The sequence below is a fragment of the Scyliorhinus torazame genome, chromosome 13 (genome assembly GCF_047496885.1).
Source record: "Scyliorhinus torazame isolate Kashiwa2021f chromosome 13, sScyTor2.1, whole genome shotgun sequence".
Taxonomy (NCBI): Eukaryota; Metazoa; Chordata; class Chondrichthyes; order Carcharhiniformes; family Scyliorhinidae; genus Scyliorhinus; species Scyliorhinus torazame.
Genome location: NC_092719.1, coordinates 109,324,433 through 109,351,458, shown reverse-complemented (window position 1 = coordinate 109,351,458; position 27,026 = coordinate 109,324,433). Strand labels below are relative to the sequence as shown.

The 27,026-nt window shown below is 54.8% G+C and overlaps 1 protein-coding gene across 5 annotated transcripts in view; it reads left to right on the top strand.

Annotated features, from left to right (window-relative positions):
* The window catches only part of LOC140388230 (cadherin-related family member 4-like), a 330,338-nt gene that overhangs the window by 83,658 nt on the left and 219,654 nt on the right, over nucleotides 1–27,026 (top strand). For all 5 annotated transcript variants that reach the window (XM_072472043.1, XM_072472040.1, XM_072472041.1 and 2 more), the window contains one exon: nucleotides 2,224–2,334. In XM_072472043.1, coding sequence (XP_072328144.1) covers nucleotides 2,224–2,334 — 111 coding nt within the window. The remainder of the gene's footprint in view (nucleotides 1–2,223; nucleotides 2,335–27,026) is intronic.

The following is a 27,026-nucleotide window of genomic DNA, read 5'->3' as shown; positions in this document are numbered from 1 at the left end:
TTAACTAGTTCCACCCAAAATTGTATAAATGGGGACAGCTGGGACACTGCGGTGAGGAGGAACTGTGAGAGTATGTGACTGTGCTGTCCTGGAAATAAACTTGTTTTAATCTACAGGTTTGCTTTTTTTATATCCCTCAATATACAATAGTAAGAATTAACCATGCGTCAACAACTAACCACTGAGATCTACATCTCAAAATTTTAAACTGAGATTGATTGTGGAGGCCTTCAATCACACACATCTTGGGACTCACTGCACACAGGCTTCCAATCAGAAGAACCCTTGACCATCACCCTCTATTTTCTGCCACTCAACCAATTCTGGATCCAAGTTGCCAAATTTCCTTGGGTCCCATGGACTCTTACCTTTGATATCAGCCTCCCATGTGGGACCTTATCAAAAGCCTTGCTGAAATCCAAGTAGACTACATCAAATGCATTTTATCTCATCTCCACACCTGGTCTCCTATTGAATGCACAGTTACCTTGTGAAGCACTTACTGCTTGTCCATGTGCGTTCATCTCCTTGAACATTGCAGCTGCAGATCCTCCCAAAGTAAAATCTGTCTCTGGCCTCCGAACATCAGCCAATTCCAACTTACCTGGAAGTACTTACATTGAAGCTCTCCAGGATCGGAATTTTACTTTCATGACTCCAGATGTCAATTAGACAGGTGTCATGAAAATAAAAGCAAAACACTGTGAATGCTGGAAATCTGAAACAAGAAGAGAAAAATCCTGGAAAAACTCAGCAGGTCTGGCAGCATTTCAGCAGCGAGAAAACAGAGTTAACCTTTCAAGTCTGTATGACTCTTCTTCAGAGTTAAAGAGAGGGAGAAATGTGATTAATTATATACCGTGTTAGGATCCTGGATGAGACTATTTGCAATTTGTGAAATTAAGAGGAAAGGATACTTCACCATAGTAGTGATAATACTGAGCAATAGGTATTGTTTGTGTTAAGACAAACTTTAATTAAAGACAGAATCAATCAACTCAGCACAAAGTAATAACTTTACACTTAACAGGTAAAACATTTCTTAAATAAAAGGAAAAACTTTAACTTACTACCGACACCTGCAACTAAATATATATATTCTAATTAAGCAGATCAATATAGTCCAAAGGCCACTTATAAATAATGTTAACAATCAGGTTTAATTGCTTTTCTCTGGGCCGAGACTTTGGTTGGAACATTTTAGGAGCCAACTCAAAACACTCCTTCAACTTCAAATCCTACGGCAAACTACAGACTAGCCTGGCTCCACCCCTTAATTACTTCAGAAGGCATTCTTTGATCTCCTCCCACAAAGATGTCCCATGACCTGTTTATTCAGGACTAAACACCATCCCTCATAAATTATCTACGTCCCAGGGATCCTGCAAAATCAAAGCAATGTTCTGTTGGCCATCTGTAAATAACTAAATGGCTAGAATGTTTTGGATATAAAAAAAAGATCAAGATGAAGGTTTCAGGAACAGTTGCACGTGTTCACATGCACCGTGTCTGCCATTTTACAATGTTTTTCTTGTGGCATCAATGGGCTGGATTTAAAGATCCTAGCGGAAGCCGGATGTGGCCCATGGGCCATAGTTTGCTCAGGTCTGATCTACAGATGTACTATAACAATTTGCCAAGCCTCCTTCAACAACACTTTCCAAACCCACTCCTCTATCACTTAGAAGGACAAGGACAGCAGGCACAGGGGATCACCGCCTTCCAGGCCAAACACTTTCCTGACTTGAAACAATATCACCGTTCCTTCACCTTCTCTGGGTCAAAATCCTGGATCACCCTTCCTAACAGCACTGTGGGTGTGCCTACTCCACATTGATTGTGGCGCCTCAAGGGCAGTTAGGGATGGACAATAAATGTTGGCCCAACCAGCAAGGCCCACATCCTGTAAAAATAAAAGAATTAAAATAGAAATTTCACAATAAGTGAATTGAAATCTTACTGCCATGTAAAGAACAATTCAAATACAGCAAGTGATGGGAGAGCACTCTTGTCAGACAGAAAAGCTAAAATATGAAGCCCGGCTTCTGCTGGTATATCACATCTAAGCTGTCGGTCATGACTTAGTGATAACAGTCCTAACTCTCAGGAAACCTGAGATAAAGCAATGTGTGTTGTCGGACCTAACGAGCCAGCATTCGATTGTTAAAGTTTAGAATGCTGTAGTTTAGATAATTTACTAACCTTACACCTTCTTGCTTACAGTATACAATCACTGAAGCTGTTCCTGCTTCTGCGGAAGATGAGTTCAGTGTGGATCAATCAGGCAGCATTAACGTTCCATTCAGTGGTTTCGAGCATCGTAATGAGGAGAGGGTAAAGTGCATTTTGTCAAGGGTTTTACTTCTCTTTTATTGGAAGGGGAAGTGAAGCAGTTAATTGGTGGAATGGGTTTTGCACAGCATTGGCTAAAGAGCTGCGGGAGGTTAAGGCATCTTGAAGCTTGGATTCTGGGCATCCCCTGTGATGCACGACCAATGACCACTAAAGCGAGGTTGTAGTCCAACTGAAGGTTTTAATAAGCTAGATGTTTCCCCAGCAGCTCAGGTACAGAAAGAAGGCTGCTGGGCCGGCACGGGCTCTTATACCCCGCCTTGCAGGGCGGAGCTACCATACAGCTTGACCAATAGGAAACATACAATATCTACCAATGGTGTTCCAGCATTACCAGGTACCGTAATACCTCTACACAGACTACCACATGCACCCCCTGTTAAAAAAAAGAGTCCGACGGGGGTGGTGGCTTGATATTACAACATGGTGATGTGGTAGAAATTATAGTTCTGGAGATACCGTAATACCTCCGTACAGTGTTTTATAACTATTTACAGAATCACAATTAACTACATACACTTTAAAATGAAGCAATCAATCGATCAGGGGCCCTGGTCGTCCTCTGTGATTGTTGAAGCTTTGGTGGTGACGCCGGTGGAGGCTCGGGCATCTGTGACTCCGGGAGCGTGGCTTCGATCTCCATGGCAGCTTCGGCACCCCTAGACGGCGCTGGTGGGGAAAACGGTTGACCTGGGAAGGGAGCGTCTGCAGGGTGTGTCGGTGGGTGGGGCGGACTAGACGGGGCCGGGGGAAGGACCGATCCTCCCATAAGGTGCACCGGTAGGAGGGAGGGTGGGACTGGTGGCTGGGGTGTGCGTGGGGATCCGGCGGGCACCAGGTCTCGTACGGAGACCGTATCTTGTCGGCCGTCGGGGTACGCCACGTAGGCGTATTGAGGGTTAGCGTGGAGAAGATGGACCCTCTCGACCAACGGGTCCGACTTGTGCGCCCGCACGTGTTTTCGGAGCAGGATGGGTCCGGGAGCTGCCAGCCAGGTCGGGAGCGAGGTCCCAGAGGAGGACTTCCTGGGGAAGACTAGGAGATGTTCGTGAGGTGTTTGGTTGGTCCTGGTACAAAGCAGTGACCGGATGGAGTGGAGGGCATCCGGGATGACTTCCTGCCAGCGGGAGACTGGGAGATTCCTGGACCATAGGGCCAGTAGGACCGTCTTCCAGACCGTTCCGTTCTCCCTCTCTACCTGTTCGTCGCTCGTAAAGGAGGACCCCCTATCACTATGTATGTAAGTGGGGAACCCGAACAGTGCAAAGATGCTATGGAGGGCATTGATGACGGTGGTTGCAGTCATGTCAGGGCAGGGGATGGCGAATGGGAACTGGGAGTACTCATCAATCACGTTTAGGAAGTACGTGTTGCGGTCGGTGGAGGGGATGGGGCCTTTGAAGTCCATGCTGAGGAGTTCAAAGGAACGGGAAGCCTTTATCAGGTGCGCTTTCTCTGGTCGGTAAAAGTGCGGTTTGCACTCCGCACAGATTTGGCAGTCCCTGATGGCTGTCCTGATATCCTCAATGGGTTAGGGCATGTTGCGGGTCTTGATAAAGTGGAAAAAGTGAGTGACCCCCGGGTGGCAGAGGTCCTCGTGGAGGGCTCGGAGACGGTCCACTTGTGCAGTGGCATATGTGCCGCGGGACAGGGCTCAGGAGGCTCGTTTAGCTTCCCGGGACGATACAAGATTTCGTAGTTGTAGGTGGAGAGTTCAATCCTCCACCGCAAGATCTTATCGTTTTTTATCTTGCCCCGCTGTGCATTATCGAACATGAAAGCAACCGACCGTTGATCAGTGAGGAGAGTGAATATCCTGCCGGCCAGGTAATGCCTCCAATGTCGCACAGCTTCTACTATGGCCTGGGCCTCCTTTTTGACTGATGAGTGGCGGATTTCGGAAGCATGGAGGGTAAGTGAGAAGAAGGCCACGGGTCTGCCCGCTTGGTTGAGGGTGGCCGCCAGAGCTTCGTCAGACGCGTCGCTCTCGACCTGGAAGGGGAGGGACTCGTCGATGGCGTGCATCGTGGCCTATGCAATGCCTGTTTTGATGCGGCTGAAGGCCTGGCGTGCCTCTATCGACAGGGTAAAAACTGTGGATTGGATCAGGGGCCGGGCTTGTCCATATAGTTGGGGACCCACTGGGCATAGTAAGAGAAAAACCCTAGGCAGCGCTTCAGGGCCTTGGAGCAGTGAGGGAGGGGGAACTCCATAAGGGGGCGCATGCGTTCAGGGTCGGGGCCTATAACTCCATTTCTCACTACGTAGCCGAGGATGGCTAGGCGGTCAGTGCTAAACACGCATTTATCCTTGTTTTGCGTAAGGTTAAGGATCTTTGTGGTCTGGAGGAATTTTCGGAGGTTGATGTCGTGGTCCTGCTGGTCGTGGCCGCAGATGGTGACATTATTGAGATACGGGAACGTTGCGTGTAAGCCGTAACGGTCAACCATTCGGTCCATATCGCGCTGGAAGACCGAGACCCCGTTAGTGACACGAAGGGAACCCTTAAGAAGTGGTAGAGCCGCCCATCTGCCTCGAAGATAGTGTATTTGCGGTCACTAGTGCGGATGGGGAGCTGGTGGTAGGCGGATTTAAGATCCACCGTGGAGAAGACCTTGTAATGCGTGATCCTGTTTACCAGGTCGGATATGCGGGGGAGAGGGTACACGTCAAGCTGCGTAAATCTGTTGATGGTCTGACTGTATTCGATGACCATCCTATGCTTCTCCCCGGTCTTTACCACCACTACTTGAGCTCTCCAGGGACTGTTGCTCGCTTCAATGACTCCTTCCCTCAGTAGCCTTTGGACCTCTGACCTAATAAAAATCCGGTCCTGGGCACTGTAGCGTCTGCTCCTGGTGGTGACGGGTTTGCAATCCGGGGTGAGATTCGCAAACAGGGAAGGCGGATCGACCTTGAGGATCGCGAGGCCGCAGACAGTGAGGGGGGGTATAGGGCCGCCGACTTTGAAAGTTAGACTTTGGAGATTACAGTGGAAGTCTAAACTTAGGAGTGTGGCTGCGCAGAGGTGGGGAAGGACGTAGAGCTGGTAATTTTTAAACCCCCTTCCCTGGAGCGTGAGGTTTTCTACACAAAACCCCTTTATCTCTACTGAGTGGGAACCGGAGGCCAGGGAGATTTTTTGATTAACGGGGTGGACGAGGAGAGAACAGCGCCTTACCGTGTCGGGGTGTATGAAGCTCTCTGTGCTCCCAGAGTCGATTAAGCAGGACGTCTCGTGCCCGTTGCTTAGTACTGTTGTTGTAGCAGTTGAAAGTGTTCGAGGCCGGGACTGGTCCAGGGTCACCGAGGGTAATCCCAGCCGTTGAGGGTTCTCTTCGGGCGGTGTGCGGTCAGCCGAGCTGGGGTCCTGGGAGTCCCTCCAAGTTGGCGGCTCCCATTGGTCGCACATGGCTGGGGGTGCACAAAATGGCGCCGCCCATCCATCGAACGTGGCGTCCGTGGGACAAGATGGCAGCGCCCGGGGGCCACACGTGGCCCTGGAGGAGGAAGATGGCAGTGTCCGCTGGCCGCACAGGGACCGTGGAGAGGTTTGTAGTGGCGGTCCGCATTCGCCACTGGAGACCGTGGCGACCGCACGGGCCTGGCATACCACCACGAAGTGGCCCTTTTTACCGCATCCCTTGCAGGTGGATGCGCGGGCCGGGAAGCGCTGCCAGGGGTGCTTGGCCTGCCCGCAAAAGTAGCAGCGGGGCCCCCCGGGGTTGCCAGGCCACCTTGCAGCACAAGCTTGTGTGTGGATGGGAGATGTCTCGAGATCGGCTGCGGAGGGGTTCCACGCTGCTCAGGGGCTGCCGCGCGGTCAGGAACGTAAGCGTGGGCGTTTCGGGAAGCCACATCCAGGGAATCTGCAAGGGCCCGTGCCTCCTTGAGGCCTGGGATGTCTTTTTCCAGCAATCGCTGGCGGATTTGGGAGGACAGCATACCTGCTACGAAAGCATCCCGGATCAAGAGTTCTGTGTGGTCGTTCGCCAAAACTTGCGGGCAGCTGCAGTTTCTCCCCAACACCAGGAGCACACGGTAGAATTCTTCCTGCGATTCCCCAGGGATTTGTCGCCTCGTTGCTAGCAGATGTCGGGCGTAGACCTGGTTTACCGGGTGAATATAACGTCCCTTTAGCAGCTCCATTGCTGCATCAAAGTCGTCCGCATCCTCGATGAGGGTGTAAGTTTCCGGGCTCAGTCTTGAGTGCAGGACTTGCAATTTCTGTTCTCCCGTGGCTGTGTTTTCAGCCGTTCCGAGATATCACGCCATCTAGTGCTTGAAGGTTGCCGCTGAGTTCACCGCGTGGGTGCTGAGTTGCAGACACTCCGGCTTGATTCGGAGCTCCATCCTTTTAAATCTAGCTTATTAAATTGATGCACGATCAATGACCACTAAAGCGAGGTTGTAGTCCAACTGAAGGTTTTAATAAGCTAGATGTTTCCCCAGCAGCTCAGGTACAGAAAGAAGACTGCTGGGGCGGCACGGGCTCTTATACTCCGCCTTACAGGGCAGAGATACCATACAGCTTGACCAATAGGAAACATACAATATCTACCAATGGTGTTCCAGCATTATCAGGTACCGTAATACCTCTGCACAGACTACCACACCCTGTCTCCGTGAAAAATTGCTCACAATCCTCTTTGGGAGAGTGCTGATCCAAGTGGAATTCCTGCTCCCTGTGTATGTTGGCTCCATGGGTTCCTTGGCAGAGGTCTGGATGCAGAGTGAAAAGGAACCCATACTCTCTTAGTCATCAAAACCAGGCAAGTGTGATCGTGAAAGACGATTATTCAGGATCCTGCAGAGATAAAGGGCAGAATTCTCCATCAGCCGACGCCAAAATTGGGAAAGGTATTTGGACGGAGAATCGGGTTCATGGCGAATTGCAATTCGCCAGTGCCCCGACTACGTACCATATGCACCGTTTGCATATCATTAGCAGGCCTGACCCGGTATTCCCCGGGGCCTCCGTGATCCTCCGCCTCCACTGGGGAGAATCCCCGACAGCGAGGTTCACTTGTGCTTTTAAAAATTGGGACACTGATGCCATGGCTGATGAGGGAGAGGAGGTAGGACATGGAGAGGTGCGACCGTGGGCTGTCGGTCCTGACACTGGCCGGGCTGGCTGGGGTGGAAGGGCTCTACCAGGGCTGAGGGGGTTTTGCAGAGTGCCACCAGCCGTATGGGTGCCCCCACCCATGACCCCCACACCCCAACCCCCACCCTCCACACTACCACCCCTGTACCCCAGGGTCAGAGGACCCCATGGTGCTTGGCAGGGGTGCGGGGATGTGGGAGTTGGGGACACGCGGGAGCAGGGTCCACAGTGCCAACTGTGGGCACCTTTTAGCCCTGTGGACCTGGTTGGGCACGGGAATACGCATTATGCTAACATGGCGGCCTTTCACCCCCTGCAGACAATGGATATTGGAATTCAAAAAGCAATGGTGGCCTTCCTCCTAGTTCCTGCGGCCCTGGAGGATGAACTGCGGCTGTACGAGCCGGAGCTGCTCGAGGAGGAGGAAGCTGCAGCAGCGGAGCACCAGAGGAACGGGGGCAGCTGGTGAGGTTGGAAAGCAGGCCGTGCAACAGGCTGGAGAGGTGCTTGAGGCCTCATATGTACCGGCAGTGGCTGTCCTTCGAGGACCTGACGGACCGGGCATGCCGTTGAAGACTCTGGCTGAGCAGGGGGATAGTGCGACATATCTGCCGGATCATGGCGCACCTGGCACCATAGGGGTATGGGGAAGGACATCCACTCCCGGTGGCTTTCAAGGTGATGGACGCCCTGAACATCTACGTCACTGGATCCCTCCAGGCGCCAAGTGGGGACCTGTCCGGAATCTCACAGAGCTTGCTGCACAGGAGCATTTGCACCATCACAGAGGCCCGATATGCCCAGTTGGCACAATACATCCATTTCAATGCGTAATGAGCCCACCAGGATGCCCGGGCAGCTCACCAGGATCACTGTCATTGCCAAGATGCCCCGGGTCCAGGGGGTAATCGACGGGATGCATGTCGCCCTACGAGCACCTGTGGATGCCAGGCCACTCTTTACAAACCAAAAGAAGTTCCACTCGATGAAAGTGCAGCTGGTGTGTGACAATCAGATGCACACCGTGCACATCTGCGCCCGATACCCGAGCAGTGTGCACGCTGCCTTCTTCCTGCACTTAATGGTTCCTGGCTTCTTCGAGGCCCCCCCCCCCCCCCCCCCCCCCGCCATTCCCCCCGGTTGGGGGGGTTGGCTCCTGGGCGATGGAGGTTATCCATTGTGGTCGTGGCTGATGACACCGATCTGGAGGCCACAGATCGACGGGGAGACCTGCTACAACAGTGCCCATGTCGCAACGAAGGACGTGATCGAGCGGTGCTTCGGCCTCCTGAAGATGCAGTTCAGGTGCCTGGACCGCACTGGAGGGGCCCTCAGTATAGTGCTGGGAGGGCCCGCATCATGGCCACAACATGGCACAGCAGAGCGGTGACGTGCTGGAGGGGGAGGATGATCGTCAGTCCTCGTCCAACGAGGAGGATGCAGGGGAGGGCAAGGATGGGCATGACATGGCATCCAGGCAGGCACGAGAGGCCGCACAACATGTGCGGCAGGGCCAACAGGCATGAGACGCACTAATTGGCTTCAGATTCATCGACTGGGGTTGGGGGGAACTGGCTAGGGACACGGACTCTGCATCCCACCTCCACACACCCCTCCCCAGTCACCCACCCCGTCTGCAACCCTCTCTGTGATACTTTTGTGCCATGCTATGGGGTGGGGTCCCTGGGTAGGCGGTGACAGCGGGTCAGGCCCGCATCGTTTGACAACGTCTGACTCCGGCCATCGTAGCACTTCACACCATCCACCTGGATGATCCCTGCATGCGGGCCATTACGCAGTCCCGTTGATTCCCTGCGGTGACGGAGGTGGGGGCGGAAGGGGCGTGTGGGGGGGGGCAGTGGTGGGTCACCGGAGCAGTGAACACTCCGTTGACCCACCCCCAACGTTCACCCAGCCCAGACCAGCCCACCCCTCACACCCTTCTGACAGAGCACCGAGGCAGATTGTAACATTGTGCGCAGGTGTTTAATGTAGAAACATGTATACAGGTTCCCTAGCCCCTATTGCTACTCTGTGCCCTGCGCCTGTGCCAACTTAACTGTTGTCTACTTTTCTGGCCTTACGAGCCCTAATGTCAGGCTTAGGTTGATTTCCAGATGGTACATCAGGAACGGAGGCGGCCTGCTGTGATTCCCGCCCTGTGACCTGGGCCCCCTTTGGAGGCCGTTTTTTGGGGCGGCCATGCCTGGATGGGCCCAACTGCTGCTCAGGTGTCCCAGGTGGCATGGTGTCATCCTCTTCTGCCCACTGACCATGTGATGCATCAGGGACAGGAGTGGGGCGGTAGTCTGAGGTGCTGCGGTGTTCTGACACCACCCCTGCGGGAGTCACCGGGATCCTTCACATCCTCCTACCTCAGAGTGCCCGTTGGCCTCCGGGCTACTCCATGCAACGAGGGTGCGAGCGGAGCTATCTCCTGAGGTCCCCCCTGCCACCTGGCGCTGCCAGTCCTGGAGGCCCGCTGCCATCTCGACTGGGGTCTGCATTCTTGCGGCCATGGAGCACGGGGACCGGACCACCTCCATCTGGGTCTGTGCCATGTCGGCCAGCCTGTGCAATGCCTCTGACGCTCTCAGCCATGGCCCGCTGTGACTGGGCCACACTCAGGAGCATCGCTGCAATGTCCATGTGGGCCTGGTACATGGCTGCCTGTAATAGGGCAGCCCTGTCCTGGGCCTTGGCCAATGCCTGCACAGATTGCCCCATGCCTTGGACATGTTAACCCATGGCCGAAACCTTCATCCTCAAAAGCCTCCACCGTGGACGCCACCCGTGCGGTGTTCGTCTGGGTGACTCCTCCAACTGCACCCGCAGGTACTGGATGCTCGCCGACAACCCCTCATGTAGTCCCTGGCTCTGTGACTGCATCGCCACTATAGATGGGACCGTCCGTTCCACAAGTCCGAAACCCGTCTGGACGGCAGCCAAACCCTGGGGTCGGCCCGTCCTCCGACCGTCCGCCCCCTCGGGAGTTTCCACCTCCACCTGCTCTACCGGAGCACTTGTGTAGTGCGCACCAGATAGCGTCCCAGGGGCCTCCTCACTAAAGTGCCCAACCTAGGTTAGTGTCTCCGTGATGGTGGAAGGTGTTGGAGACAGCTGTCACGGGAAGTCAGTGTCATCCCTGCAGTATCTCGGGATGCGGATCGATGGTTCCCATCGTCGTCCCTGGTCGGCACATGGGGTTCTGGCTGTGGCTGGGGAAGGGGGACTGCAGAAGGGCACACCCCATCACCAGCTGCTCCTGCAAGACACAAGACAAGATGCATAATTGCTTCGTGGTCCCGGGGGGAGAGTGCGGGTGGTGGGGAGGGTGTCAGGGAGGAGGGAGGGGTGGTGTACTGGTGGTGGTAGTGGAGTGGGGTAAGGGGGTGGTGTGGGGGTGGGGGTGGGTGTGAGGGTGATGTCGGAGTGGCGGTGAGGGGAGGGATGACTCACGTACTGTGGGGAACTGGAAATCCTCGCCGGATGCCGACCTCCACCCCGGGGACTGCCTTTTCCTCGGGCCTGTTGACCACATCCAGTGCCCTGTGCTCTGCCGCAGCGAGGAGTCTCCCAGGTCCGGCAGCCCCCTCCAGTCCTCTCCCACTCCCGGCGGTAATAAGCGGCATTCTCCTGGGTGCGTGGGGGTGGGGATGGTGGGTGCTGGGGGAAGGGGCACAGAAAATGCACGGTATTAGACACTCTTCATGCAGCCCAAGGAGTGGGCAGCTGGTGCCTTCAGTGGCCAGGGCACCCAGCCATGGTGGCTAGTATGAGTGCCGGCATGTGGTGCAGGGTGGGGGTACGGCCGTCCACTTGTGGGGGGAGAGTAGGTTTCTGGGTGAGTTTGTGCCAAGGGCAGAGTGCTATCTACCCACCTTAGCCGCCCTGAGGAGGTTGTACAGTTTTTTCTGGCACTGCTGGCCGGTCCGGATGATGTTGCCCACGGCGCTGAACACTTGTGCCACCTGCGCCCAGGCCCAACAAACACCGGCGGCTGGCAGCTCCATTCCAGCCCGGACTACAGGGCTGCCTGCATCTCCTCGGTGATATCCAGCAGCGTCTCCAGTTCCACGTCGGTAATCCCAGCCTTGGAGTTAGAGATTCCCTCTGATCCCAGCTCCAGCTCAGTGAGAGATTCCCTCTGATCCCAGCTCCAGCTCAGTGAGAGATTCCCTCTGATCCCAGATCCAGCTCAATGACAGATTCCCTCTGATCCCAGCTCCAGCTCAGTGAGAGATTCCCTCTGATCACAGCTCCAGCTCAGTGAGAGATTCCCTCTGATCCCAGCACCAGCTCAGTGAGAGATTCCCTCTGATCCCAGCTCCAGCTCAGTGAGAGATTCCCTCTGATCCCAGCTCCAGCTCAGTGGGAGATATATTGTGATCCCAGCTCCAGCTCAGTGAGAGATTCCCTCTGATCCCAGCTCCAGCTCAGTGAGAGATTCCATACGATCCCAGCTCCAGCTCAGTGAGAGATTCCCTCTGATCCCAGCTCCAGCTCAGTGAGAGATTTATTGTGATCCCAGCTCCAGCTCAGTGAGATTCCCTCTGATCCCAGCTCCAACTCAGTGAGAGATTCCCTATGATCCCAGCTCCAGCTCAGTGAGAGATTCCCTCTGATCCCAGCTCCAGCTCAGCGAGAGATTCCCTCTGACCCCAGCTCCAGCTCAGTGAGAGATTCCCTCTGACCCCAGCTCCAGCTCAGTGAGAAATCCCCTCAGATCCCAGCTCCAGCTCAATGAGAGATTCCCTCTGATCCCAGCTCCAGCTCAGTGAGAAATTCCCTCTGATCCCGTCTCCAGCTCAGTGGGAGACTCCCTCTGATCCCAGCTCCAGCTCAGTGAGAGATTCCCTCTGATCCCAGCTCCAGCTCAGTGAGAGATTCCCTCTGATCCCAGCTCCAGCTCAGTGGGAGACTCCCTCTGATCCCAGCTCCAGCTCAGTGAGAGATTCCCTCTGATCCCAGCTCCAGCTCAGTGGGAGATTCCCTCTGATCCCAGCTCCAGCTCAGTGGGAGATTCCCTCTGATCCCAGCTCCAGCTCAGTGAGAGATTCCCTCTGATCCCAGCTCCAGCTCAGTGGGAGACTCCCTCTGATCCCAGCTCCAGCTCAGTGAGAGATTCCCTCTGATCCCAGCTCCAGCTCAGTGATAGATTCCCTCTGATCCCAGCTCCAGCTCAGTGGGAGATTCCCTCTGATCCCAGCTCCAGGTCAGTGAGAGATTCCCTCTGATCCCAGCTCCAGCTCAGTGAGAGATTCCCTCTGATCCCAGCTCCAGCTCAGTGAGAGATTCCCTCTGATCCCAGCTCCAGCTCAGCGGGAGATACACTCTGATCCCAGCTCCAGCTCAGTGAGAGATTCCCTCTGATCCCAGCTCTAGCTCTGTGAGAGATTCCCTCTGATCCCAGCTCCAGCTCAGTGGGAGATTCCCTCTGATCCCAGCTCCAGCTCAGTGGGAGACTCCCTCTGATCCCAGCTCCAGCTCAGTGAGAGATTCCCTCTGATCCCAGCTCCAGCTCAGTGGGAGATTCCCTCTGATCCCAGCTCCAGCTCAGTGGGAGATTCCCTCTGATCCCAGCTCCAGGTCAGTGAGAGATTCCCTCTGATCCCAGCTCCAGCTCAGTGAGAGATTCCCTCTGATCCCAGCTCCAGCTCAGTGAGAGATTCCCTCTGATCCCAGCTCCAGCTCAGCGAGAGATACCCTCTGATCCCAGCTCCAGCTCAGTGAGAGATTCCCTCTGATCCCAGCTCTAGCTCAGTGAGAGATTCCCTCTGATCCCAGCTCCAGCTCAGTGAGAGATTCGCTCTGATCCCAGCTCCAGCAATGAGAGATTCCCTGTGATCCCAGCTCCAGCTCAGTGAGAGATTCCCTCTGATCACAGCTCCAGCTCAGTGAGAGATTTATTGTGATCCCAGCTCCAGCACAGTGAGATTCCCTCTGATCCCAGATCCAGCAATGAGAGATTCCCTCTGATCCCAGATCCAGCTCAGTGAGAGATTCCCTCTGATCCCAGATCCAGCTCAGTGAGTGATTCCCTCTGATCCCAGCTCCAGCTCAGTGAGAGCTTCCCTCTGATCCCAGCTCCAGCTCAGTGGGAGATTCCCTCTGATCCAGCTCCAGCTCAGTGAGAGATTCCCTCTGATCCCAGCTCCAGCTCAGTGATAGATTCCCTCTGATCCCAGCTCCAGCTCAGTGAGAGAGTTCCTCTGATCCCAGCTCCAGCTCAGTGAGAGATTCCCTCTGATCCTTGCTCCTGCTCAGTGAGAGATTCCCTGTGATCCCAGCTCCAGCATTGAGAGATTCCCTCTGATCCCAGCTCCAACTCAGTGAGAGATTCCCTCTGATCCCAGCTCCAGCTCAGTGAGAGATTTACTCTGATCCCAGCACCAGCTCAGTGAGAAATTCCCTCTGATCCCAGCTCCAGCTCAATGAGAGATTCCCTCTGATCCCAGCTCCAGCTCAGTGAGAAATTCCCTCTGATCCCATCTCCAGCTCAGTGGGAGATTCCCTCTGATCCCAGCTCCAGCTCAGTGGGAGATTCCCTCTGATCCCAGCTCCAGCTCAGTGGGAGATTCCCTCTGATCCCAGCTCCAGGTCAGTGAGAGATTCCCTCTGATCCCAGCTCCAGCTCAGTGAGAGATTCCCTCTGATCCCAGCTCCAGCTCAGTGAGAGATTCCCTCTGATCCCAGCTCCAGCTCAGTGAGAGATTCCCTCTGATCCCAGCTCCAGCTCTGTGAGAGATTCCCTCTGATCCCAGCTCCAGCTCAGTGAGAGATTCCCTCTGATCCCAGCTCCAGCTCAGTGAGATATGCCCTGTGATCCCAGCTCCAGCTCAGTGAGAGATTTATTGTGATCCCAGCTCCAGCTCAGTGAGAGATTCCCTCTGATCCCAGATCCAGCTCAGTGAGAGCTTCCCTCTGATCCCAGTTCCAGCTCAGTGGGAGATTCCCTCTGATCCAGCTCCAGCTCAGTGAGAGATTCCCTCTGATCCCAGCTCCAGCTCAGTGATAGATTCCCTCTGATCCCAGCTCCAGCTCAGTGAGAGATTTCCTCTGATCCCAGCTCCAGCTCAGTGAGAGATTCCCTCTGATCCTTGCTCCAGCTCAGTGAGAGATTCCCTGTGATCCCAGCTCCAGCATTGAGAGATTCCCTCTGATCCCAGCTCCAGCTCAGTGAGAGATTCCCTCTGATCCCAGCTCCAGCTCAGTGAGAGATTCCCTCTGATCCCAGCACCAGCTCAGTGAGAGATTCCCTCTGATCCCAGCGCCAGCTCAGTGAGAGATTCCCTCTGATCTCAGCTCCAGCTCAGTGAGAGATTCCCTCTGATCCCAGTTCCAGAAATGAGAGATTCCCTCTGATCCCAGCTCCAGCTCAGTGAGAGATTCCCTGTGATCCCAGCTCCAGCATTGAGAGATTCCCTCTGATCCCAGCTCCAGCTCAGTGAGAGATTCCCTCTGACCCCAGCTCCAGCTCAGTGAGAATTTCCCTCAGATCCCAGCTCCAGCTCAATGAGAGATTCCCTCTGATCCCAGCTCCAGCTCAGTGAGAAATTCCCTCTGATCCCGACTCCAGCTCAGTGGGAGACTCCCTCTGATCCCAGCTCCAGCTCAGTGAGAGATTCCCTCTGATCCCAGCTCCAGCTCAGTGGGAGACTCCCTCTGATCCCAGCTCCAGCTCAGTGAGAGATTCCCTCTGATCCCAGCTCCAGCTCAGTGGGAGATTCCCTCTGATCCCAGCTCCAGCTCAGTGGGAGATTCCCTCTGATCCCAGCTCCAGGTCAGTGAGAGATTCCCTCTGATCCCAGCTCCAGCTCAGTGAGAGATTCCCTCTGATCCCAGCTCCAGCTCAGTGAGAGATTCCCTCTGATCCCAGCTCCAGCTCAGCGAGAGATACCCTCTGATCCCAGCTCCAGCTCAGTGAGAGATTCCCTCTGATCCCAGCTCTAGCTCTGTGAGAGATTCCCTCTGATCCCAGCTCCAGCTCAGTGGGAGATTCCCTCTGATCCCAGCTCCAGCTCAGTGGGAGACTCCCTCTGATCCCAGCTCCAGCTCAGTGAGAGATTCCCTCTGATCCCAGCTCCAGCTCAGTGGGAGATTCCCTCTGATCCCAGCTCCAGCTCAGTGGGAGATTCCCTCTGATCCCAGCTCCAGGTCAGTGAGTGATTCCCTCTGATCCCAGCTCCAGCTCAGTGAGAGATTCCCTCTGATCCCAGCTCCAGCTCAGTGAGAGATTCCCTCTGATCCCAGCTCCAGCTCAGCGAGAGATACCCTCTGATCCCAGCTCCAGCTCAGTGAGAGATTCCATCTGATCCCAGCTCCAGCTCAGTGAGAGATTCGCTCTGATCCCAGCTCCAGCTCAGTGAGAGATTCGCTCTGATCCCAGCTCCAGCAATGAGAGATTCCCTGTGATCCCAGCTCCAGCTCAGTGAGAGATTCCCTCTGATCACAGCTCCAGCTCAGTGAGAGATTTATTGTGATCCCAGCTCCAGCACAGTGAGATTCCCTCTGATCCCAGATCCAGCAATGAGAGATTCCCTCTGATCCCAGATCCAGCTCAGTGAGAGATTCCCTCTGATCCCAGATCCAGCTCAGTGAGTGATTCCCTCTGATCCCAGCTCCAGCTCAGTGAGAGCTTCCCTCTGATCCCAGCTCCAGCTCAGTGGGAGATTCCCTCTGATCCAGCTCCAGCTCAGTGAGAGATTCCCTCTGATCCCAGCTCCAGCTCAGTGACAGATTCCCTCTGATCGCAGCTCCAGCTCAGTGAGAGAGTTCCTCTGATCCCAGCTCCAGCTCAGTGAGAGATTCCCTCTGATCCTTGCTCCTGCTCAGTGAGAGATTCCCTGTGATCCCAGCTCCAGCATTGAGAGATTCCCTCTGATCCCAGCTCCAGCTCAGTGAGAGATTTACTCTGATCCCAGCACCAGCTCAGTGAGAAATTCCCTCTGATCCCAGCTCCAGCTCAATGAGAGATTCCCTCTGATCCCAGCTCCAGCTCAGTGAGAAATTCCCTCTGATCCCATCTCCAGCTCAGTGGGAGATTCCCTCTGATCCCAGCTCCAGCTCAGTGGGAGATTCCCTCTGATCCCAGCTCCAGCTCAGTGGGAGATTCCCTCTGATCCCAGCTCCAGGTCAGTGAGAGATTCCCTCTGATCCCAGCTCCAGGTCAGTGAGAGATTCCCTCTGATCCCAGCTCCAGCTCAGTGAGAGATTCCCTCTGATCCCAGCTCCAGCTCAGTGAGAGATTCCCTCTGATCCCAGCTCCAGCTCTGTGAGAGATTCCCTCTGATCCCAGCTCCAGCTCAGTGAGAGATTCCCTCTGATCCCAGCTCCAGCTCAGTGAGATATGCCCTGTGATCCCAGCTCCAGCTCAGTGAGAGATTTATTGTGATCCCAGCTCCAGCTCAGTGAGAGATTCCCTCTGATCCCAGATCCAGCTCAGTGAGAGCTTCCCTCTGATCCCAGTTCCAGCTCAGTGGGAGATTCCCTCTGATCCAGCTCCAGCTCAGTGAGAGATTCCCACTGATCCCAGCTCCAGCTCAGTGATAGATTCCCTCTGATCCCAGCTCCAGCTCAGTGAGAGATTTCCTCTGATCCCAGCTCCAGCTCAGTGAGAGATTCCCTCTGATCCTTGCTCCAGCTCAGTGAGAGATTCCCTGTGATCCCAGCTCCAGCATTGAGAGATTCCCTCTGATCCCAGCTCCAGCTCAGTGAGAGATTCCCTCTGATCCCAGCTCCAGCTCAGTGAGAGATTCCCTCTGATCCCAGCACCAGCTCAGTCAGAGATTCCCTCTGATCACAGCTCCAGCTCAGTCAGAGATTCCCTCTGATCCCTGCGCCAGCTCAGTGAGAGATTCCCTCTGATCCCAGCTCCAGCTCAGTGAGAGTTTCCCTCTGATCCCAGTTCCAGAAATGAGAGATTCCCTCTGATCCCAGCTCCAGCTCAGTGAGAGATTCCCTGTGATCCCAGCTCCAGCATTGAGAGATTCCCTCTGATCCCAGCTCCAGCTCAGTGAGAGATTCCCTCTGACCCCAGCTCCAGCTCAGTGAGAAATTCCCTCAGATCCCAGCTCCAGCTCAATGAGAGATTCCCTCTGATCCCAGCTCCAGCTCAGTGAGAAATTCCCTCTGATCCCGTCTCCAGCTCAGTGGGAGACTCCCTCTGATCCCAGCTCCAGCTCAGTGAGAGATTCCCTCTGATCCCAGCTCCAGCTCAGTGAGAGATTCCCTCTGATCCCAGCTCCAGCTCAGTGGGAGACTCCCTCTGATCCCAGCTCCAGCTCAGTGAGAGATTCCCTCTGATCCCAGCTCCAGCTCAGTGGGAGATTCCCTCTGATCCCAGCTCCAGCTCAGTGGGAGATTCCCTCTGATCCCAGCTCCAGGTCAGTGAGAGATTCCCTCTGATCCCAGCTCCAGCTCAGTGAGAGATTCCCTCTGATCCCAGCTCCAGCTCAGCGAGAGATACCCTCTGATCCCAGCTCCAGCTCAGTGAGAGATTCCCTCTGATCCCAGCTCTAGCTCTGTGAGTGATTCCCTCTGATCCCAGCTCCAGCTCAGTGGGAGATTCCCTCTGATCCCAGCTCCAGCTCAGTGGGAGACTCCCTCTGATCCCAGCTCCAGCTCAGTGAGAGATTCCCTCTGATCCCAGCTCCAGCTCAGTGGGAGATTCCCTCTGATCCCAGCTCCAGCTCAGTGGGAGATTCCCTCTGATCCCAGCTCCAGGTCAGTGAGAGATTCCCTCTGATCCCAGCTCCAGCTCAGTGAGAGATTCCCTCTGATCCCAGCTCCAGCTCAGTGAGAGATTCCCTCTGATCCCAGCTCCAGCTCAGCGAGAGATACCCTCTGATCCCAGCACCAGCTCAGTGAGAGATTCCCTCTGATCCCAGCTCTAGCTCAGTGAGAGATTCCCTCTGATCCCAGCTCCAGCTCAGTGAGAGATTCGCTCTGATCCCAGCTCCAGCAATGAGAGATTCCCTGTGATCCCAGCTCCAGCTCAGTGAGAGATTCCCTCTGATCACAGCTCCAGCTCAGTGAGAGATTTATTGTGATCCCAGCTCCAGCACAGTGAGATTCCCTCTGATCCCAGATCCAGCAATGAGAGATTCCCTCTGATCCCAGATCCAGCTCAGTGAGAGATTCCCTCTGATCCCAGATCCAGCTCAGTGAGTGATTCCCTCTGATCCCAGCTCCAGCTCAGTGAGAGCTTCCCTCTGATCCCAGCTCCAGCTCAGTGGGAGATTCCCTCTGATCCAGCTCCAGCTCAGTGAGAGATTCCCTCTGATCCCAGCACCAGCTCAGTGATAGATTCCCTCTGATCCCAGCTCCAGCTCAGTGAGAGAGTTCCTCTGATCCCAGCTCCAGCTCAGTGAGAGATTCCCTCTGATCCTTGCTCCTGCTCAGTGAGAGATTCCCTGTGATCCCAGCTCCAGCATTGAGAGATTCCCTCTGATCCCAGCTCTAGCTCAGTGAGAGATTCCCTCTGATCCCAGCTCCAGCTCAGTGAGAGATTCGCTCTGATCCCAGCTCCAGCAATGAGAGATTCCCTGTGATCCCAGCTCCAGCTCAGTGAGAGATTCCCTCTGATCACAGCTCCAGCTCAGTGAGAGATTTATTGTGATCCCAGCTCCAGCACAGTGAGATTCCCTCTGATCCCAGATCCAGCAATGAGAGATTCCCTCTGATCCCAGATCCAGCTCAGTGAGAGATTCCCTCTGATCCCAGATCCAGCTCAGTGAGTGATTCCCTCTGATCCCAGCTCCAGCTCAGTGAGAGCTTCCCTCTGATCCCAGCTCCAGCTCAGTGGGAGATTCCCTCTGATCCAGCTCCAGCTCAGTGAGAGATTCCCTCTGATCCCAGCACCAGCTCAGTGATAGATTCCCTCTGATCCCAGCTCCAGCTCAGTGAGAGAGTTCCTCTGATCCCAGCTCCAGCTCAGTGAGAGATTCCCTCTGATCCTTGCTCCTGCTCAGTGAGAGATTCCCTGTGATCCCAGCTCCAGCATTGAGAGATTCCCTCTGATCCCAGCTCCAACTCAGTGAGAGATTCCCTCTGATCCCAGCTCCAGCTCAGTGAGAGATTCCCTCTGATCCCAGCACCAGCTCAGTGAGAAATTCCCTCTGATCCCAGCTCCAGCTCAATGAGAGATTCCCTCTGATCCCAGCTCCAGCTCAGTGAGAAATTCCCTCTGATCCCATCTCCAGCTCAGTGGGAGATTCCCTCTGATCCCAGCTCCAGCTCAGTGGGAGATTCCCTCTGATCCCAGCTCCAGCTCAGTGGGAGATTCCCTCTGATCCCAGCTCCAGGTCAGTGAGAGATTCCCTCTGATCCCAGCTCCAGCTCAGTGAGAGATTCCCTCTGATCCCAGCTCCAGCTCAGTGAGAGATTCCCTCTGATCCCAGCTCCAGCTCAGTGAGAGATTCCCTCTGATCCCAGCTCCAGCTCTGTGAGAGATTCCCTCTGATCCCAGCTCCAGCTCAGTGAGAGATTCCCTCTGATCCCAGCTCCAGCTCAGTGAGATATGCCCTGTGATCCCAGCTCCAGCTCAGTGAGAGATTTATTGTGATCCCAGCTCCAGCTCAGTGAGAGATTCCCTCTGATCCCAGATCCAGCTCAGTGAGAGCTTCCCTCTGATCCCAGTTCCAGCTCAGTGGGAGATTCCCTCTGATCCAGCTCCAGCTCAGTGAGAGATTCCCTCTGATCCCAGCTCCAGCTCAGTGATAGATTCCCTCTGATCCCAGCTCCAGCTCAGTGAGAGATTTCCTCTGATCCCAGCTCCAGCTCAGTGAGAGATTCCCTCTGATCCTTGCTCCAGCTCAGTGAGAGATTCCCTGTGATCCCAGCTCCAGCATTGAGAGATTCCCTCTGATCCCAGCTCCAGCTCAGTGAGAGATTCCCTCTGATCCCAGCTCCAGCTCAGTGAGAGATTCCCTCTGATCCCAGCACCCGCTCAGTCAGAGATTCCCTCTGATCCCAGCTCCAGCTCAGTCAGAGATTCCCTCTGATCCCAGCGCCAGCTCAGTGAGAGATTCCCTCTGATCCCAGCTCCAGCTCAGTGAGAGATTCCCTCTGATCCCAGCTCCAGCAATGAGAGATTCCCTCTGATCCCAGCTCCAGCTCAGTGAGAGATTCCCTGTGATCCCAGCTCCAGCAATGAGAGATTCCCTCTGATCCCAGCTCCAGCTCTGTGAGAGATTCCCTCTGATCCCAGCTCCAGCTCAGTGAGAGATTCCCTCCGAATCCAGCTCCAGCACAGTGAGAGATTCCCTCTGATCCCAGCTCCAGCTCAGTGAGAGATTCCCTGTGATCCCAGCTCCAGCTCAGTGAGAGATTCCCTCTGATCCCAGCTCCAGCTCAGTGAGAGATTCCCTCTGATCCCAGCTCCAGCTCAGTGAGAGATTCCCTCTGATCCCAGCTCCAGCACTGTGAAAGATTCCCTTTGATCCCAGCTCCAGCTCAGTGAGAGATTCCCTCTGATCCCAGCTCCGGCTCAGAGAGATTCCCTCTGATCCCAGCTCCAGCTCAGTGAGAGATTCCCTCTGATCCCAGCTCCAGCTCAGTGAGAGATTCCCTCTGATCCCAGCTCCAGCTCAGTGAGCGATTCCCTGTGATCCCAGCTCCAGCTCAGTGAGAGATTCCTCTGATCCCAGCTCCAGCAATGAGAGATTCCCTCTGATCCCAGCTCCAGCTCAGTGAGAGATTCCCTGTGATCCCAGCTCCAGCAATGAGAGATTCCCTCTGATCCCAGCTCCAGCTCTGTGAGAGATTCCCTCTGATCCCAGCTCCAGCTCAGTGAGAGATTCCCTCCGAATCCAGCTCCAGCACAGTGAGAGATTCCCTCTGATCCCAGCTCCAGCTCAGTGAGAGATTCCCTGTGATCCCAGCTCCAGCTCAGTGAGAGATTCCCTCTGATCCCAGCTCCAGCTCAGTGAGAGATTCCCTCTGATCCCAGCTCCAGCTCAGTGAGAGATTCCCTCTGATCCCAGCTCCAGCTCAGTGAGAGATTCCCTCTGATCCCAGCTCCAGCTCAGTGAGAGATTCCCTGTGATCCCAGCTCCAGCTCAGTGAGAGATTCCCTGTGATCCCAGCTCCAGCTCAGTGCGAAATTCCTCTGATCCCAGCTCCAGCAATGAGAGATTCCCTCAGATCCCAGCTCCAGCTCAGTGAGAGATTCCCTGTGATCCCAGCTCCAGCAATGAGAGATTCCCTCTGATCCCAGCTCCAGCTCAGTGAGAGATTCCCTCTGATCCCAGATCCAGCTCAGTGAGAGATTCCCTCTGACCCCAGCTCCAGCACAGTGAGAGATTCCCTCTGATCCCAGCTCCAGCTCAGTGAGAGATTCCCTGTGATCCCAGCTCCAGCTCAGTGAGAGATTCCCTCTGATCCCAGCTCCAGCTCAGTGAGAGATTCCCTCTGATCCCAGTTCCATCAGTGAGAGATTCCCTCTGATCCCAGCTCCAGCTCAGTGAGAGATTCCCTCTGATCCCAGCTCCAGCTCAGTGAGAGATTCCCTCTGATCCCAGCTCCAGCTCAGTGAGAGATTCCCTCTGATCCCAGCTCCAGCTCAGTGAGAGATTCCCTCTGATCCCAGCTCCAGCTCAGTGAGAGATTCCCTCTGATCCCAGTTCCAGCAGTGAGAGATTCCCTCTGATCCCAGCTCCAGCTCAGTGAGAGATTCCCTCTGATCCCAGCTCCAGCTCAGTGAAAGATTCCCCCTGATCCCAGCTCCAGCTCAGTGAGAGATTCCCTCTGATCCCAGCTCCAGCTCAGTGGGAGATTCACTCTGATCCCAGCTCGAGCAGTGAGAGATTCCCTGTGATCCCAGCTCCAGCAATGAGAGATTCCCTCTGATCCCAGCTCCAGTTCAGTGAGAGATTCCCTCTGATCCCAGCTCCAGCTCAGTGAGAGATTCCCTGTGATCCCAGCTCCAGCTGTGAGAGATTCCCTGTGATCCCAGCTCCAGCTCAGTGAGAGATTCCCTCTGATCCTAGCTCCAGCTCAGTGAGAGCTTTATTGTGATCCCAGCTCCAGCTCAGTGAGAGATTCCCTCTGATCCCAGCTCCAGCTCAGTGAGAGATTCCCTCTGATCCCAGCTCCAGCTCAGTGAGAGATTCCCTCTGATCCCAGCTCCAGCTCAGTGGGAGATTCACTCTGATTCCAGCTCGAGCAGTGAGAGATTCCCTGTGATCCCAGCTCCAGCAATGAGAGATTCCCTGTGATCCCAGCTCCAGCTCAGTGAGAGATTCCCTCTGATCCCAGCTCCAGCTAAGTGAGAAATTCACTCTGATCCCAGCTCCAGCTCAGTGAGAGATTCCCTCTGATCCCAGCACCAGCTCAGTGAGAGATTCCCTCTGATCCCAGCTCCAGCTCAGTGAGAGATTCCCTCTGTTCCCAGCTCCAGCTCAGTGAGAGATTCCCTCTGATCCCAGCTCCAGCTCAGTGAGAGATTCTCTGTGATCCCAGCTCCAGCATTGAGAGATTCCCTCTGATCCCAGCTCCAGCTCAGTGAGAAATTCACTCTGATCCCAGCTCCAGCTCAGTGAGAGATTCCCTCTGATCCCAGCTCCAGCTCAGTGAGAGATTCCCTCTGATCCCAGCTCCAGCTCAGTGAGAGATTCCCTCTGTTCCCAGCTCCAGCTCAGTGAGAGATTCCCTCTGATCCCAGCTCCAGCTCATTGAGAGATTCCCTCTGATCCCAGCTCCAGCTCAGTGAGAGATTCCCTCTGATTCCAGCTCCAGCTCAGTGAGAGATTTCCTCTGATCCCAGCTCCAGCTCAGTGAGAGATTCCCTCTGATCCCAGCTCCAGCTCAGTGAGAGATTTCCTCTGATCCCAGCTCCAGCTCAGTGAGAGATTCCCTCTGATCCTTGCTCCAGCTCAGTGAGAGATTCTCTGTGATCCCAGCTCCAGCATTGAGAGATTCCCTCTGATCCCAGCTCCAGCTCAGTGAGAGATTCCCTCTGATCCCAGTTCCAGCTATAAGAGCTTCCCTCTGATCCCAGCTCCAGCACAGTGAGAGATTCCCTCTGATCCCAGCTCCAGCTCAGTGAGAGATTCCCTCTGATCCCAGCTCCAGCTCAGTGAGAGATTTCCTCTGATCCCAGCTCCAGCTCAGTGAGAGATTCCCTCTGATCCTTGCTCCAGCTCAGTGAGAGATTCTCTGTGATCCCAGCTCCAGCATTGAGAGATTCCCTCTGATCCCAGCTCCAGCTCAGTGAGAGATTCCCTCTGATCCCAGTTCCAGCAATGAGAGCTTCCCTCTGATCCCAGCTCCAGCACAGTGAGAGATTCCCTCTGATCCCAGCTCCAGCTCAGTGAGAGATTCCCTCTGATCCCATCTCCAGCTCAGTGAGAGATTCCCTCTGATCCCAGCTCCAGCTCAGTGAGAGATTCCCTCTGTTCCCAGCTCCAGCTCAGTGAGAGATTCCCTCTGATCCCAGCTCCAGCTCAGTGAGAGATTCCCTCTGATCCCAGCTCCAGCTCAGTGAGAGATTCCCTCTGATTCCAGCTCCAGCTCAGTGAGAGATTTCCTCTGATCCCAGCTCCAGCTCAGTGAGAGGTTCCCTCTGATCCCAGCTCCAGCTCAGTGAGAGATTTCCTCTGATCCCAGCTCCAGCTCAGTGAGAGATTCCCTCTGATCCTTGCTCCAGCTCAGTGAGAGATTCTCTGTGATCCCAGCTCCAGCATTGAGAGATTCCCTCTGATCCCAGCTCCAGCTCAGTGAGAAATTCACTCTGATCCCAGCTCCAGCTCAGTGAGAGATTCCCTCTGATCCCAGCTCCAGCTCAGTGAGAGATTCCCTCTGATCCCAGCTCCAGCTCAGTGAGAGATTCCCTCTGTTCCCAGCTCCAGCTCAGTGAGAGATTCCCTCTGATCCCAGCTCCAGCTCAGTGAGAGATTCCCTCTGATCCCAGCTCCAGCTCATTGAGAGATTCCCTCTGATCCCAGCTCCAGCTCAGTGAGAGATTCCCTGTGATTCCAGCTCCAGCTCAGTGAGAGATTTCCTCTGATCCCAGCTCCAGCTCAGTGAGAGATTCCCTCTGATCCCAGCTCCAGCTCAGTGAGAGATTTCCTCTGATCCCAGCTCCAGCTCAGTGAGAGATTCCCTCTGATCCTTGCTCCAGCTCAGTGAGAGATTCTCTGTGATCCCAGCTCGAGCAGTGAGAGATTCCCTCTGATCCCAGCTCCAGCTCAGTGAGAGATTCCCTCTGATCCCAGTTCCAGCAATAAGAGCTTCCCTCTGATCCCAGCTCCAGCACAGTGAGAGATTCCCTCTGATCCCAGCTCCAGCTCAGTGAGAGATTCCCTCTGATCCCAGCTCCAGCTCAGTGAGAGATTTCCTCTGATCCCAGCTCCAGCTCAGTGAGAGATTCCCTCTGATCCTTGCTCCAGCTCAGTGAGAGATTCTCTGTGATCCCAGCTCCAGCATTGAGAGATTCCCTCTGATCCCAGCTCCAGCTCAGTGAGAGATTCCCTCTGATCCCAGTTCCAGCTCACTGTGGGATTTCCTCTGATCCCAGCTCCAGCTCAGTGAGATATGCCCTGTGATCCCAGCTCCAGCTCAGTGAGAGATTTATTGTGATCCCAGCTCCAGCTCAGTGAGAGATTCCCTCTGATCCCAGATCCAGCTCAGTGAGAGCTTCCCTCTGATCCCAGTTCCAGCTCAGTGGGAGATTCCCTCTGATCCAGCTCCAACTCAGTGAGAGATTCCCTCTGATCCCAGCTCCAGCTCAGTGATAGATTCCCTCTGATCCCAGCTCCAGCTCAGTGAGAGATTTCCTCTGATCCCAGCTCCAGCTCAGTGAGAGATTCCCTCTGATCCTTGCTCCAGCTCAGTGAGAGATTCCCTGTGATCCCAGCTCCAGCATTGAGAGATTCCCTCTGATCCCAGCTCCAGCTCAGTGAGAAATTCCCTCTGATCCCAGCTCCAGCTCAGTGAGAGATTCCCTCTGATCCCAGCACCCGCTCAGTCAGAGATTCCCTCTGATCCCAGCTCCAGCTCAGTCAGAGATTCCCTCTGATCCCAGCGCCAGCTCAGTGAGAGATTCCCTCTGATCCCAGCTCCAGCTCAGTGAGAGATTCCCTCTGATCCCAGCTCCAGCAATGAGAGATTCCCTCTGATCCCAGCTCCAGCTCAGTGAGAGATTCCCTGTGATCCCAGCTCCAGCAATGAGAGATTCCCTCTGATCCCAGCTCCAGCTCTGTGAGAGATTCCCTCTGATCCCAGCTCCAGCTCAGTGAGAGATTCCCTCCGAATCCAGCTCCAGCACAGTGAGAGATTCCCTCTGATCCCAGCTCCAGCTCAGTGAGAGATTCCCTGTGATCCCAGCTCCAGCTCAGTGAGAGATTCCCTCTGATCCCAGCTCCAGCTCAGTGAGAGATTCCCTCTGATCCCAGCTCCAGCTCAGTGAGAGATTCCCTCTGATCCCAGCTCCAGCACTGTGAAAGATTCCCTTTGATCCCAGCTCCAGCTCAGTGAGATATTCCCTCTGATCCCAGCTCCGGCTCAGAGAGATTCCCTCTGATCCCAGCTCCAGCTCAGTGAGAGATTCCCTCTGATCCCAGCTCCAGCTCAGTGAGAGATTCCCTCTGATCCCAGCTCCAGCTCAGTGAGCGATTCCCTGTGATCCCAGCTCCAGCTCAGTGAGAGATTCCTCTGATCCCAGCTCCAGCAATGAGAGATTCCCTCTGATCCCAGCTCCAGCTCAGTGAGAGATTCCCTGTGATCCCAGCTCCAGCAATGAGAGATTCCCTCTGATCCCAGCTCCAGCTCTGTGAGAGATTCCCTCTGATCCCAGCTCCAGCTCAGTGAGAGATTCCCTCCGAATCCAGCTCCAGCACAGTGAGAGATTCCCTCTGATCCCAGCTCCAGCTCAGTGAGAGATTCCCTGTGATCCCAGCTCCAGCTCAGTGAGAGATTCCCTCTGATCCCACCTCCAGCTCAGTGAGAGATTCCCTCTGATCCCAGCTCCAGCTCAGTGAGAGATTCCCTCTGATCCCAGCTCCAGCTCAGTGAGAGATTCCCTCTGATCCCAGCTCCAGCTCAGTGAGAGATTCCCTGTGATCCCAGCTCCAGCTCAGTGAGAGATTCCCTGTGATCCCAGCTCCAGCTCAGTGCGAAATTCCTCTGATCCCAGCTCCAGCAATGAGAGATTCCCTCAGATCCCAGCTCCAGCTCAGTGAGAGATTCCCTGTGATCCCAGCTCCAGCAATGAGAGATTCCCTCTGATCCCAGCTCCAGCTCAGTGAGAGATTCCCTCTGATCCCAGATCCAGCTCAGTGAGAGATTCCCTCTGACCCCAGCTCCAGCACAGTGAGAGATTCCCTCTGATCCCAGCTCCAGCTCAGTGAGAGATTCCCTGTGATCCCAGCTCCAGCTCAGTGAGAGATTCCCTCTGATCCCAGCTCCAGCTCAGTGAGAGATTCCCTCTGATCCCAGTTCCATCAGTGAGAGATTCCCTCTGATCCCAGCTCCAGCTCAGTGAGAGATTCCCTCTGATCCCAGCTCCAGCTCAGTGAGAGATTCCCTCTGATCCCAGCTCCAGCTCAGTGAGAGATTCCCTCTGATC